This window comes from Jaculus jaculus, chromosome 1, assembly GCF_020740685.1.
Source record: "Jaculus jaculus isolate mJacJac1 chromosome 1, mJacJac1.mat.Y.cur, whole genome shotgun sequence".
In the NCBI taxonomy this organism is placed as follows: Eukaryota; Metazoa; Chordata; class Mammalia; order Rodentia; family Dipodidae; genus Jaculus; species Jaculus jaculus.
The window spans coordinates 242,564,622-242,577,955 of NC_059102.1; the positions used below are offsets into that span (position 1 = coordinate 242,564,622).

At 51.8% G+C, this 13,334-nt stretch overlaps 1 protein-coding gene across 5 annotated transcripts in view; it reads right to left on the minus strand.

The window, feature by feature from the left end:
- The window catches only part of Ppfia4 (PTPRF interacting protein alpha 4), a 52,784-nt gene that overhangs the window by 14,877 nt on the left and 24,573 nt on the right, over nucleotides 1-13,334 (minus strand). For 3 of the 5 annotated variants that reach the window (XM_004670713.2, XM_045146909.1, XM_045147215.1), the window contains exons 13-23: nucleotides 12,067-12,175; nucleotides 9,695-9,894; nucleotides 7,857-8,097; nucleotides 7,462-7,497; nucleotides 7,119-7,252; nucleotides 6,673-6,836; nucleotides 4,050-4,143; nucleotides 3,487-3,568; nucleotides 2,183-2,383; nucleotides 1,736-1,798; nucleotides 1,149-1,175 (exon numbers count right to left, since the gene is read on the minus strand). In XM_004670713.2, the coding sequence (XP_004670770.2) occupies nucleotides 1,149-1,175; nucleotides 1,736-1,798; nucleotides 2,183-2,383; nucleotides 3,487-3,568; nucleotides 4,050-4,143; nucleotides 6,673-6,836; nucleotides 7,119-7,252; nucleotides 7,462-7,497; nucleotides 7,857-8,097; nucleotides 9,695-9,894; nucleotides 12,067-12,175 (1,351 nt within the window). The remainder of the gene's footprint in view (nucleotides 1-1,148; nucleotides 1,176-1,735; nucleotides 1,799-2,182; nucleotides 2,384-3,486; nucleotides 3,569-4,049; nucleotides 4,144-6,672; nucleotides 6,837-7,118; nucleotides 7,253-7,461; nucleotides 7,498-7,856; nucleotides 8,098-9,694; nucleotides 9,895-12,066; nucleotides 12,176-13,334) is intronic. The other 2 variants (XM_045147138.1, XM_045147059.1) reach the window with 1 other exon arrangement.

Here is a 13,334-nt window from a genome sequence, read left to right on the forward strand (position 1 = left end):
CTCCCTGACCACGCTCGTTTTTAGAAAGATTCCGTTTTGCCAGCAACCCCACCACCACCACCACCACCCCCGTCTCCTTCCCTCTTGATGTTTTCGGATTGAAGAGTTCTATTTTGTTGATAAACATTGTCACATGTAAAACTGGATGTCACATAAACTCATACTAAGGCTAAAAATGAAGTTAGCGTCCATGTTCAGAGCCAGCACGGCACCTTTCCTCTCCAGCCGTTCCCCACAGGTAGCCCCTGAGTTTCTGTCTAGCACCCTCCTACTCTACAAAAATGTGTTTTTGTCTGTGGCCATACCACTCTGAACACACCTGACACTGGAAGCTAAGAAAGGCCAGGCCTGGTCAGTACTTGGATTGGAGGGGGGGGGGAAGGTTTTATAATTGCCAATGTATACTTTTTCTAAAGAATATATAAACTTTGCTTATCTTCAAATTTTATTATCAAACTCTATGATGCTGCTGAAACTGGAATTTTCCTTCAACAGTATATTTCTCCGACTTCTCCTCTTCCTCTGCTAGTGTTTCCCATGTGACACACTGTCGCTGGTGTGCCCACCTGACTGAGATGGTCTCGCAGTAAACACAAACACTGCTGCCCCACGCTTCATTCCTTTCCGCCACACTTGCCCCTATCCAACAGTGTCACCTTGTTTATTTGTTGATACTGTCCTTCTTATCCCTATTTCTGAAACAGTTAATTGATACTATCTCATTACCCACTTGCTTGCCAGGCGGGTTTTGCTGTTCATTTTTGTATTCAGAAAGCTTAGAATTGGCCTGGTAGTTGCCCAAAACATACTTGCTCACTGTGTCAGGGAATAAAGGGCCTTTGCTCCGTCACCAGAGTGCCCCTTTCAGGACTGTATGGATTTAAGTCTCATCTTTCACAGGAAGAGTCAACCTGTAGATTTCTGCGCGCTAGAGCCCAGCCCTCCAGCACGCCTTACTTTCCGCCCAGGGAAGCGAGAACAAGGAGCCACAGGGAAGCTCTGGGAGAGGAGGGCAGGAGGAAGAAACTGCCTCAAGTGTGCCAAGGAGGCGTCAGACACAGGGACTCAGCTAGTTGTGGTGAGAAAGCCTGTTGGAAGGGCACTGCCCGGATCTTCTGAGAGCGGATCTGAGAAGGGAAGAGTCTTACCTGAGCCCAGCTGCCCTCCTCACTGTCCTAGCAGGACCGAGCGCCGCGTGTCGGGGAGACAGGAAAGTCACGAAACCTGGCAGCTCCACCCAGACCCAAGTGGGGGGGAAAGGGTGGGGGAAATGCCCCAGTAGCTAGTGGGAGAGCTTATTGGGATGGTTAGGTGAGAGCAGAAGGCTGATGCGAGTTTGTGGCGAGAGGGGAACAAATGCGTGTGGCAAAAGCATACTTCCACAGCTCCTAGGCTTGAGTGAGAACCAGCTAGATGCCAGGCATTTCCAGCCCTCCTTGTTCCTACACCAAGGACCAAGCCAAGAGCAGGGATTCTGCAGTTCAGGTCCATAGCAGGGCAGGGCCCGCTGCAGCCCAGTGCTGTAAGGCTGTGGCCCCTGAAACAGGCTCCCCCAACATGCACACTAACTAGTCTCAACTTCACATCCCCCCCCAAACAACCCTCCACCCTGCGAACAGAACTGGGTTGCTAAAGCATCAAGGACATTAGGTCACTGCCAGCCTCTCTGACATCCCACACCCTTCCCTGCATCTTCCTGGGTAACACTGGTCCTAAGGCCAAGGGTCAGACTCACTGTTTTGGTGGATGTGGCCAAAGTTTCCATCTCTTCATGGGTGACCCAGACATTCCCAGAAGACTGCAGGCAGAGAGAAAACCTTGCTGGTCCTGGGTGGGGGGGGGGGGGGTTCCAAGATCCCCAGCAAGGGTCAAACTCCCTTCCCCTGGCTCCTCCCACATGCATAGCCTAGAGCCCAAAACACTGTCTAGCTTTGAGAAGAAACGATTCTCTGTTATCACTGTAGCCATGCTGCTTAGCACAGAATACGTAAGTGCCTCCCACCTCTACTTCACCCAATCTGTACATAACACAAATCCCGGAAGTTCTATCCTAAAAATGGCCCAGATACCTGTAATTGTTGTCAGAGTAGGAAAGGAAAAAGCTACCATCTTCCTGAAGGCCAATGGGAGACTGTACCAACACTATGCCTCTGTAAATTTCTGGGTGAAGGAGGCCACTCACAGTCCTGGAGGTGGGTGGGGCCGAGGGGCTGGTCAGTGACACCATCTCCTGAATGGCCAGCCGGAGCTTGAGCCGATGCAGGGCATTGCTGATGCCAATCTCCCGTTGGATCTCTGTGTCCGACAGGGCAGACATGATGGCACCACTCTTGACATTGGCCCGGCAGGCTGCCACATACCAAGCAGGCATCCCCACCCAAAGCTGCAGAGATGAGGCACAGAGGGACAATTCAGCCCCTAGCCCTAAGGCCTGTGCCCCACCACCAAGAGCTTGGCCAGACCAAGCAAGTGGCAAAGGCCAGGCCTCATTCCTGGCCTCTACACTGCAACTCAGCATAGCATGGAGATTATTAGAAATATGGAGGTGACTACAGCCGAAGTCCTCACATTCCCATTTCATAGATAAAACTGCAAAGTCTGAAAAGGCAAAAGGATTTTCTCATTATCATTTGGGTAATTAGCTTCTGGGGAAGCCTGCCGGAGGAGTCAATCCCCTAAGAAAGTCTGACACTGCAGTAATTGGTCTCTTTATTTTTTTTTTTATTTTGTTTGTTTCTGATTTTTCAAGGCAGGGTATGACTCTAGCCCAAGCTGACCTGGAACTCATTTTGTACCTCAGGCTGGCCTCAAAGTCACAGTGATCTTCCTACCTCGGCCTCTGCCAGCATACCCAGCTCAGCCCTTTATTTTTTTTATTTTTTATATTTTTGGTTTCTTGAGGTAGGGTCCCACTCTAGCCCAGGCTGACCTGGAACTCACTATGTACTCTCAGGCTGGCCTTGAACTCACAGCAATCCTCCTACCTCTGCCTTCTAAATGGTAGGAGGCATGCACCACCATGACTGGGCCCTTTATAATTTTTTTAAAAATTTGTTATTTATTTGAGAGAGAGAAAATGGGCATGTCAGGGCCTCTAGCGGCTGCAAACAAACTCCAGATATATGCACCAACTTATGCATCTGGCTTATGTGGGCCCTGGGGAGCCAAATCTGGATTCTTTGGCCTTGCAGGCAAGTGCCTTAACTGCTAAACCATCTCTCCGCCCCCCTTTATTCTTGATAGGGCACATATACACTTTGGCAGGGGAGAAACAAGCTGGGGAAGTTGTAAGGACACCATCCACTACTCGGGAGTCATGGTCCCAACAAAGCCAGGTGCAAAGCAGATGCTGAGAGTGGACACCAGTGGTCTGGGAGGTTTAGAAAGGATGATCTGGACTTGGACGATGATAGGGAAATCAGTACACTAACCCCACACGGTCTTCCCTCCAGACTCCAGAGCCCAGACTCCCTTGCCCAGGCTCACCTCCAGCCAGGAGACCACGGTAGGGCCGTCCCACTGGGCAAAGGGCATTCCTTTTCTTCGGGCATCTTCAAGCAGCTGGTGTCTTGTGGGAATGGAACAACTGGGTAACTAATCCTTCTCCCCTCCCCCCAACCATGCCGGCTCCTGGGGACGCTGAGCTGAGCTGGGCTGAGGAAGCATTGCCGTTCCTCTGCTCCCCACCCTCAAACTCTTCTGCTCGATGCCTGAGGCAGGGTGACACCAAAAGTGGTTAGGAACATCTTTCCACATCCAGAGCGCAAAGGGGCTCTCATGACCCTTCATACACTGCCTCAGACATCTCCATCTGCCCTGCCAGAGACTCATGGATCCTTCTCCCAGAGGCCCCTTGCCTCCTGTTCCCTAGTATCAACCTAAAAACCCACTCGCAACCCAGGATGCCTTCATGTGCCCACGTGGACCAAGCTCAGAATGGGCATTGCTGGGCTCTGGCTCCCTAAGCTCAGCCCCATGACGGATCAGGGGAAGAAAAGGAGCTGGGGGCCCCGGGCCCAACCCACTGGCGCCTGGCCTGAGGCTCTTACTTCTTCCTCAGTCGCCGGTCCTTCTCTGCCTGGGTCCCCAATTTGGCAGGTACCATGGGTTCCTGAAGACTGAGGTCCGGGTCTGTTAGCAGAACTGAAAGGGAAGAAATGAGTGTGTTAACAGGTCCCCTGCTTTTCCCTTGGCCTGGGCCAGGGAAACACAGCAGAAACAGCAGGGGCCCCCTCGGCACAGGACTACCCGGTGGAGTGTGACGGGGACTCCATGTTGTTCCCAAGGCCTTCACCCAAGGCCTGTACCCAAGGCAGCTCCAGAGTAGCACTGGGTGGATCAGACCCCTCAGGGTGTTTTCCAGCCAGATGGACTAGAGCTACTCTACCCTGAAATCCCAGACAGAACCTGGCCCTCCTCTAAGCCAAGGTACAAAGCAAACCCAGACAGCAGACATAAGTTGCCTGTGAGGGTCACAGAGAATTATCTTTACTAAGGTCAGGGTGGGACAACTAGAGAGAGATCTGTGTCCTGGACAGTTTCTCGAGGTGTGTTGATTACACACCAGTCTCTTCCTCTGGGTATGCTCCCTCCACACCACCTCTTTCTCCACATGCCCTTGCCTGCACAGACTACACAGGGAAACACATTTTTGGCGGTCTCCTGGGTTCATGGTGGAACCATACAGAATGCCTGGCAAAGGTCAGCATCTTATACTTCACTGCAGTCCTGGCCACTTTCTACAGTACCCATGAGCAGCTGGTGTGGGTAATCTGGAAACCAGTCCATGATGCTATTGGATTTAGGTGCCCAGGTGGTGGAGAGAGTATGACATCATAAGCTTTGCCCAAAATGTCTCTGCCACTGATCAGACCCCTACACTCCACTCTTGCCTGTTTTACCTCATGAGACACCCCCATATCAAACAAAGGTACCCCCTTCCCTGTCTTCCTTCTCACTCAGCTAGCTGTGCTCAGGTTCACACCTTCCAAGTGATGTACGGTCTAGGAAAGTCTAATTATATATGTGAGTTCCAAGGTTCCCTTCTTTTAGCTGAACAAGCTCCTCTCCTGCATGATTCATCGATGTTCCATGGCCTCGGGGAACTGCTAACCCTCTTCTTGGGCTTAGGATCTGGCCCACGCTAGGCAGCCCTCGTTCTTCTTACTTGAGCAGATAGAATGGCACACACTGCCCTCTGCCTTACACGTCTTCCTCTTTCTCAGGCTGCACCCTCTCCCACCCCCCACACACACCCTTCATCTTGACTTAGCTAAGTCTAGCTGGTCTCCACGCTTGGGTTTCAGTGCTGCTGACAGAGGGAGCCCTTCGCACGGTCCTCACCACGCCACAGCCAATTCCTGAAGCTCCTGCAACCAACTCCACTGTGACACCATTGGAGAGTCATCTCCCTATTTTATCCTTTTCACTAGACACTGAGCCCCACCCAGCCCCCCACATACTATGCTATACTGGGGTGACTCAATAAATGTATAACCAAAAGACTGGCGAGGTGATGGAAAGAAAAGGAGGGAGAAGGGAAGGAAGAAAAGAAAGAAGAAATGGAGAAAGGGAGGGAGGTAGCAAATATTTATTGAATACCTCCCACACACCAAGCAGGACCTGCTCTTCAGTCCCCACAGCAATGACTATAGTTCCTCCAACTGCATGACTACAAAGCTTATAATCCCAACACTCAGGATACAGAGGCAGGAGGATTGCTATGAGTTTGAGGCCAGCCTGGGCTACAGAGCAAGACCCTGTCTCAATAAAAAGCCAAACTAGGGCTGGAAAGATGGCTTAGTGGTTAAGGCTTTTGCCTGCAAAGCCAAAGGGCCCAGGTTCGATTCTCCAGGATACATGTTAGCCAGATGCACGAGGGGGCGCATGCGTCTGGAGTTTGTAGCAGCTGGAGGCCCTGGCATGCCCATTCTCTCTCTGTGTTACTCTTTCTCTGTCAAATAAATCGCCACAGCTAGAGCCAAAGAGACTGGTAACACAGTTCTATAACCCAAGCTATGCAGAAACTGAGGCAGGAGGATCACAAGTTTGAGGCTAGCCTGAGCTACAGACTGAGTTTCAAGGCCAGCCTAAGCAACTTAATAAGACCCTGTCTCAAATTAAAAGATAAAAAAGGGGGCTGAAGATAACACAGTTCAGGGTCATGGTGCTTTCCCAGCATACAGAAGGGCTTAGACTCAATCCCTACTACTGCAAATAAAAAAAAAGAAGAAGAAGAAGAGCAAAAGAATGCAGGAGCCATAAGTAGATGTCTTCATACTGTGAGTCCTGGAAAAGCCAGATGCACAAGAAGTAAGACCTAGTCAAGACCTGACCCTTCTAAGAGAAATTCTGGAGGTTTGTAAACCTGCAGGTCCTGACGTGAAAGTAGCTACAGCAAGTCAAGCTTTGACTAGATACAGAATCCCTGTAAATGGCCACCAGCCACTGCCTGGCGCTTCTAGGCAACAGGAGCCTACCACCTCACAAGGCAATGTGGCCCGTCATGAGCCCTCAGAAAACTGCCATCTCTCCGGAGCTGAAATCTGCAGACCTGTGGCTCCCACCCACTAGCCCCCAGGAGGCAGGCGAAGAAGGCCGGATCCAAGCAGACCCGCCTGCTTCGGATTCCCCGAAGCCCACCCAGCCCTCTGCTACACAGGGGGCAGAGACCATGACCCGTGGCATCCCGACTCAGCTGGATCAGCCTGCCCTTCTCCTTCTTCCCAAACAGGCGGCCAATGGACGACTTGATGCCCTTGCGCTTGGCGCCCTTGTGCAGGGAGTCCTGGCTGCTGTTGCTGCTGCTGGGGTTGCTGTCCTGACCCTCCAGGGCACTACAGGATGACAGCCAGGAGAGGGTGGAATAAGAAGAAACATACTTCAATTACAGCAGGAGAGATGGAAGGTAGAGCTCAGGAAGAACGTGAGCGTCAGCACTGGGGTGGGGCAAGGAAGTGTGGCCAAAGCAGGTGAATAAGGGAGGCATTTGAACGTCCGTCCCTGATGGTGTTTCAGAGAGAAATGAAGCAGTCCAAGCCCCTCGGCCAGGTGAGGCAGGGGGAGCGTGATGAGATGACCGTGGGACAGAGGCCGGAAGTGGGGCCTGCCCCGCTCACCTCCTGCCTTCTTCCTGGCTCAGGGCTGGCTGGCCAAGCTTCTCTAACCGCAGCGTCCTGGGTGAGGAAGGAGGAGAAGTCTCACATTTTATGGTGGCTTTATCCTCTCGGTTCTCTTCCCGAGACACTGGCGACTGAACAGACAGTGGGGCTGTCAGGGAATAGAGGGAGAGAGCCAGGGCCTGCCTACCCAGCCCAGACAAGGCAGAAGAGTGGGAAACCGGAGAATGCTGGGGGAGGCCCTCACAAGGTACACTCAGACCCCAGGGCCTGGGGGAGAAGCCCAGAGGACAGGGCCCGGGAGCTGGTAGCCCACTCGTGCCCGGGTATCAGGAGCACTCACCATCAGCTTCCTCCTGTGCTTTCTCAAGTCACTGGGCTGGAAGAGACAGAAGAGTGAGTCTGCTTAGGAGGAGAGCAGAGACGTCAGGGCCTTCCACCGCACTGGCAAGAGTACCACATAAGAACAAGCCGCCTGGGAAGGCGAGGCAGGGCCACCTCTGGAGGAGAGGAAGCGGGTGGGCAGAGGGAGAGACTAAGCCTTTTGTGTTTATCCAGTGGAGAGGGCGAGGAAGATAACGCCGATCCTTCCCCACCCAGAAGGGCTTGCTGCTGCGCTAGCCCATCGTCATGGGAAAAGGACACCTGACCTAATGGGAGAAAAGCAAGAGTCCCACGTACACTCCCCAGCACAGGGCCTCGGGACCACAGAGCTGCTCAACTGCCGTGCAGACTTACCAGGGTCATGACCCCCATTCGGTCCAGGTCCTGGGCAGCGCTGCGGGAGGTAAGCTTGGGTGTGGAGCGGCCACTGAGCGGAGGAGATGCGCTGGCCAGGGACAGGGCGGTCAGGGAGGTGGGGATGGAGCCACGCTTACGCAGCTGCGTCAGATTGAGGGCCTCCATGCTGCCGCTGGTCACACGCGTCTCGATCTCTTCAGCCCGCAGCTCAGTGGACTCCTTCTCCTCCTGGATCATCCTGCAGGCCGGCACAACACACCTGCACGTTAACCCAGAAGGGCCGGCAGGGGATGGCGCTGGGTGCCACCCGCACTTAACACCCTAGGACCACAGGCAGGGCAATGCCTGGGGGTATTATTACAGGCACCATTGGGGCTCACAAGCTCTGGAACTGAAAAGCATTTCTCTCTCTCTCTCTCTCTCTCTCTCTCTCTCTCTCTCTCTCTCTCTCCTTGGCTAGCCCAACTCCCCAGTTTAACAAAAGTTATCTCTGAGAAGACAGTTGGGTCGATGAACTAAGAACAATCCTCATGTGAGAATCCCTGACCTACTCCTAACGACAGGGGTGACCTTGAGCCAGGCACTTTGCTCTCTGGCTCACTTGCCCATCCTGTGCTGTGTCTGGGGTGGTCTTAGTCGGTATTGCCCAAATGCAGACCTTTTCACTGATGCTGGCCCCTCGTGGGGCTTCTCCCAGGGGAAAAAAAAAAAAATGAGAAAAGCAAGGACAATGATGTGCCTGGGGACACTCGGGGAAGAATGCATATACGTGCACTCACGTAAAGATGCCAGCTGCCCTTCGAGAGGAAGGACCCATCTTCATTGTAAGAGTAAACTTTTCCCGCTCTAGGGATATTCCCCTATCCTTTCTTTAGAAAAAATGGCTGTGATAGTAAACGGTAGTTATCTTTGCTGTTTTACTTTGCAAAGTAAAAAGTTGGCAGGGTATGTATGTAAGCGCGCACGTGCGCCCCTTGTTACTGATTGCTCAAATCAGCTGCAGAGGGAGGGACCTCAACAGCCTGTAAAGATATAAGCCCTTGCTGGGAATTTCCCTTGCTGCTTAGCATCAACATCAATAAACTCACTAAAATGGCAGAATAACGCGAGGAGTATTTTTTTAATTTAATTTATTAGTTTTCTTTTCAGCAACTTACGAGGAGTATTTTGACAACCTTTCCTGCCTCAGGGTTCTGTTTGGTGCTGTCAGTAGGGATGGGAGGCACAGCACTGTGGATTGAATTTCTACCTGAGTTTGAACCCTGGCTCTGCCATTTAGAATATTGCTTTGAGCCGGGCGTGGTGGCACACACCTTTAATCCCAGCACTTGGGAGGCAGAGGTAGGAGGATTGCCGTGAGTTCGAGGCCACCCTGAGACTCCATAGTGAATTCCAGGTCAGCCTGGGCTAGAGTGAGACCCTTCCTCAGAAAACCAAAAAAAAAAAAAAAAAATTAAATAGAATATTGCTTTGAACAAGTCACTTAACCTCTCTTAAGTTTGTGTTCTCTTATTCTTCCTGCCTCAGCAACTGGGGCACAGCCCACAGCTGGCCACAGCAGTGGGAGGTGTGGTCAGGTTGAACATCCAGAATATGGTTTCACCTGCCCAAGCCCAGACACCTCCCTAGCCCAGGGAGATAACACCTAGTCATTCACAGTCTTGCTCCTCTGGGATCAGTACTTGGCCAAAGCCTTGTCTGATGCCCGCCGAGGGGCCCTGGACTATGGCTCTAAGCTGTAAGAGAAGAGTCAATATAAGCAGGACTCTTCCTGCGATGCCCAAGGAGGGGCCCTTGTCCTCCCAGGCTCCTTGCAGCCCCCGCCCAGCCCCTACCTGATCTCCTGGTTGATGGCGTCCAGCTGCTCCTGCAGCATCATGGCCAGGGTCTGGGCATCAGAGTGGCCACCCGGGGAGACCACATCAACAGTGCTCACCAAGCCTCCCGGCTCATCCTCATCCACATCTGAGATCTCAGGGTCACTGTCAAAGGCAGGGGTAGCCGTGGATGCCAGTACCCCTGAGGGCTCCCAGTCCTTAGCAAAGGAAAGGAAAAAGCAGCAATAAGACCCCCGGATGGCTAAGCAGCAGGATTTTGCCCACCTCCTCGTAGCACTGGTATCTCCAGGAGCCTCATGGAAATGCAGAATCTCAGACCTGCTCTCCCCCATTGCCAGGCATACAGACTCAAAATCTACATTTTAACAAGATTCTCCAAGTAGACTGGCTTACACATTACAGTCCTCAAACTTCAGTATGAGTAGTTGATTTCAGACTTCATATTTCTTTTTTTAATATTTATTCATTTATTAGAAAGAGAGAGAGAAAAAGCAAGGCATGGTGGCACATGCCTTTAATCCTGGCATTTGAGAGGCAGAGGTAGGAGGATTACCTTGAGTTCAAGGCCAGCCTGAGGCTACATAGTGAATTCTAGGCCAGCTTGGGCTTGAGTAAGACCTACGTTGAAAAGAAAGAAGAAAAGGAAGGAAGAGAGGGGCACCGAGAGAGAGAGGGAGGGAGGGAGAGAATGGATGCACCAGGGCTCTAGTTACTGCAAGGAACGAACTCCAGAGCATGTGCCACCTTGTGTATCGGGCTTTATGTAGGTACTGTGGAATCAAAATAAGGTCCTTAGGCTTTGCAGGCAAGTGCCTTAACCACTGAGCCATCTGTCCAGCTCCAAACTTATTTGTTGTTTTGTTGGCTTCTTTTTTTTTTTTTTTTTTTTTTTCGAGGTAGGGTCTCACTCTAGCTCAGGCTGACCTGGAATTCACTATGTAGTCTCAGGGTGGCCTCGAACTCACGGCGATCCTCCTACCTCTGCCTCCCAAGTGCTGGGATTAAAGGTGTGTGCCACCACGCCCAGCCTCATATTTCTTAAAATACTACTCTAACTACCTCATGGAGTTATCCAGCAGACTGACTAGGAAAAGACTCCAGAGAGACTGCCTTGCTTTAAACCTGTGTCCACGTCTTCACAGCGTCAACCCTGCCTTGGAGGCAGCTGTGAGGCTTAAATGAGGAAGTTCAGGACTAGCCGTCGGTACAGAGTCTGACTCAAAGTAGGCACTACATGAAGGCTACTGGTTTCTATTCATAACAACTCAGGAAAGGTGATGAGATTGAGAAAAGGTCTGATTGTCTTGCATCTTCCAGGGATTCAGTATGTCACAAGGCCTTCTGGTCAACCTCAAGAAGAGAGCAGCAAGTAGTGGGCAACAAGGAGAGGAAAAAGGAAGGGTCTCGGGGACAAAGAGGCATTCTAACATTTAAGCCTCAGCTTCCTTTCAGGACTGTGTCCTAGCTTCTGTCTCTTCTGCTCTGGACTCCTGGGCAGCTGCTGTGTTCTTGTAAGCAGCAGGATGAAGGATGTGGGAAAAGTATTAAAGGGGAGGTGCTTTAGACTGTGCTCAGACTTAGGGACTTTTTATTTGTTTGAGACAGGGTCTTGCCATGTAGCCCAAGCTGGCCTCAAACTCACAATCCTCCTGCCTCAGCCTACCAAGCATGCTATCAAGTCTGACTTAGACTGGGGGATTCTAAAGGCAAAGCTGAATCTTCCCCAGCCAGATTAGGAGCCTCCTCTTTGTCCATCACTATCTTCGAGGGCCCTAGAGCAAGCAGAGGATCTGGACTCAGGACAGAACGTGAGCAATGGCTGGGGCTAGGCAGGAATCAGACCTCCCCAGAAGACGGCAGTTACCCTCTTCTGCCTCTTTACTCCCCTCATTCCATGCCAATCTCCACTGGACAGCTTGGACAGAATGAAGTCACAGCTGCGTCTTGGAAAACTTTAGGTGCCATTCCCAGGACCATGTAACCTGTCATCCCTTCCTCCTCTCTGTTATAAACAGCACTTAAGTCCAGGAAGCCTGCCAATTCCGTCTTGCCCCTGCAGCCCTAACCCGGACACCAGAAACACAGGGTGCATACCCAGCCACACACACACACACATGCCACAGTGGGGCCTCAGGGACCACTGGCCATCTTCCACCCTTACCTCTTGCCCACCAGGCAGCAGGGGATGGCTCACAGCTGTTGCAGCTGACAATGGCCCCAACCCCAGGGCTGCAGCTGTCACTGACATAGGGGAGGGCTGGGCAAGGATTTGCACCACACGCCAGCCGTCTGTGTAACCAGAGCCAGGCACGCGGCTGGGCTGACCCCAAACTCCCAAGAGAGACCCCACACACCCCTCCACCTCTCACCTTGGCCGAATCTTCTCTCAGCGCTGAGTAGCGACGGTGCAAGCCTGGGGGCGCATGTGCAGTTGTACCCAGAGAAAATCGAGCATCAGCTGTGTTGCCCATGTGTGACCTTGAGTGGTGGCAGAGAGGAATAAAGACAGGACCTAAGGACTGAGAGCCCCGGCTGGCACCCACTGGGCCCAAGGGGGTGGATGTCCAGCTTGGGGAACAGTCTTAGAGGGACACAGGATTGTCAAAATGTCCAGAGATACACCATGTAAGCATGAGCCTACGTTTGTTTTCTGGTGCTCCAGGGTCAGACCCAGATAAGAAAGTTGTAGGGAACAGCATTCCATTTAGCATAAGCAGGATTTTTTTTTTTCCTGGCAAGAAATGGTTTATAATGCTTTCAAAAAGTTGAATTATAGACTGAAGAGATGGCTTAGCAGTTAAGGTGCGTTCCTGCAAAGCCTAAGGACTCAGGTTCAATTCTCCAGGTCCCACAAAAGCCAAATGCAGAAGATGAAATGTATGTCTGGAGTTCATTTGCAATGACTAGAGGCCCTGACACAGCCATTCTCTCTCCCTCCCTCCCTCCCCCCCCCCGTCTTCCCCCTTCCTCCCTCCCTCTGTCTCTCTCCCCACAAAAATAAAAATAAATTAAATTAAAAAGTTGAGTTAGCTGAGCATGTTAACAGTTGCCTTTAATCCCAGCACTCAGGAGACAGAGGGAGGAGGATCACTGTGAGTTTGAGGCCAGCCTAGAACTGCATAATGAGTTCCATGTCAGCCTGAGCTGGAGGCTGGAGTGAGACCCTACCTCTAAAACAAAAAAAACAAAACAAAACAAAAGAAAGAGAGAAAAAAGTTGAGTTCTCCGCAGGGAGATCTGTAAGTTCTCAGGCTTGGTGACAGGAGCCATGTAGGAGGCTCTGGGTGCTGGAGGAAAAGATGGTCTCTAAGGTCCTTTAACTCTGAGGATCTTTGTGTCTTGTTCCTCAGGTCTCCTGACAACTTGAACTGACAGAGCTGGCAAAAATTCAACCTACGCATGTCTCCCCATCCCAGGAAGCTTTGGAGGCCCTGGAGCTGCAGCACAGACAGGCCAGAGGACCTACTGTGGACACCTCACATGTCTCTACTAGCCCTGCGAAGTCAGGCCCAGAACAGTCTCAGGCCATGCCCCACGCAGAGGAAGAGCGTCAGTGATTCTCTCAGAGCCCTTTGGAGGACAGGTGCTCCCTTCCTAGCTACCCAGGAGAGCTAGAGGCTGACCCAAGTTCTCTGAA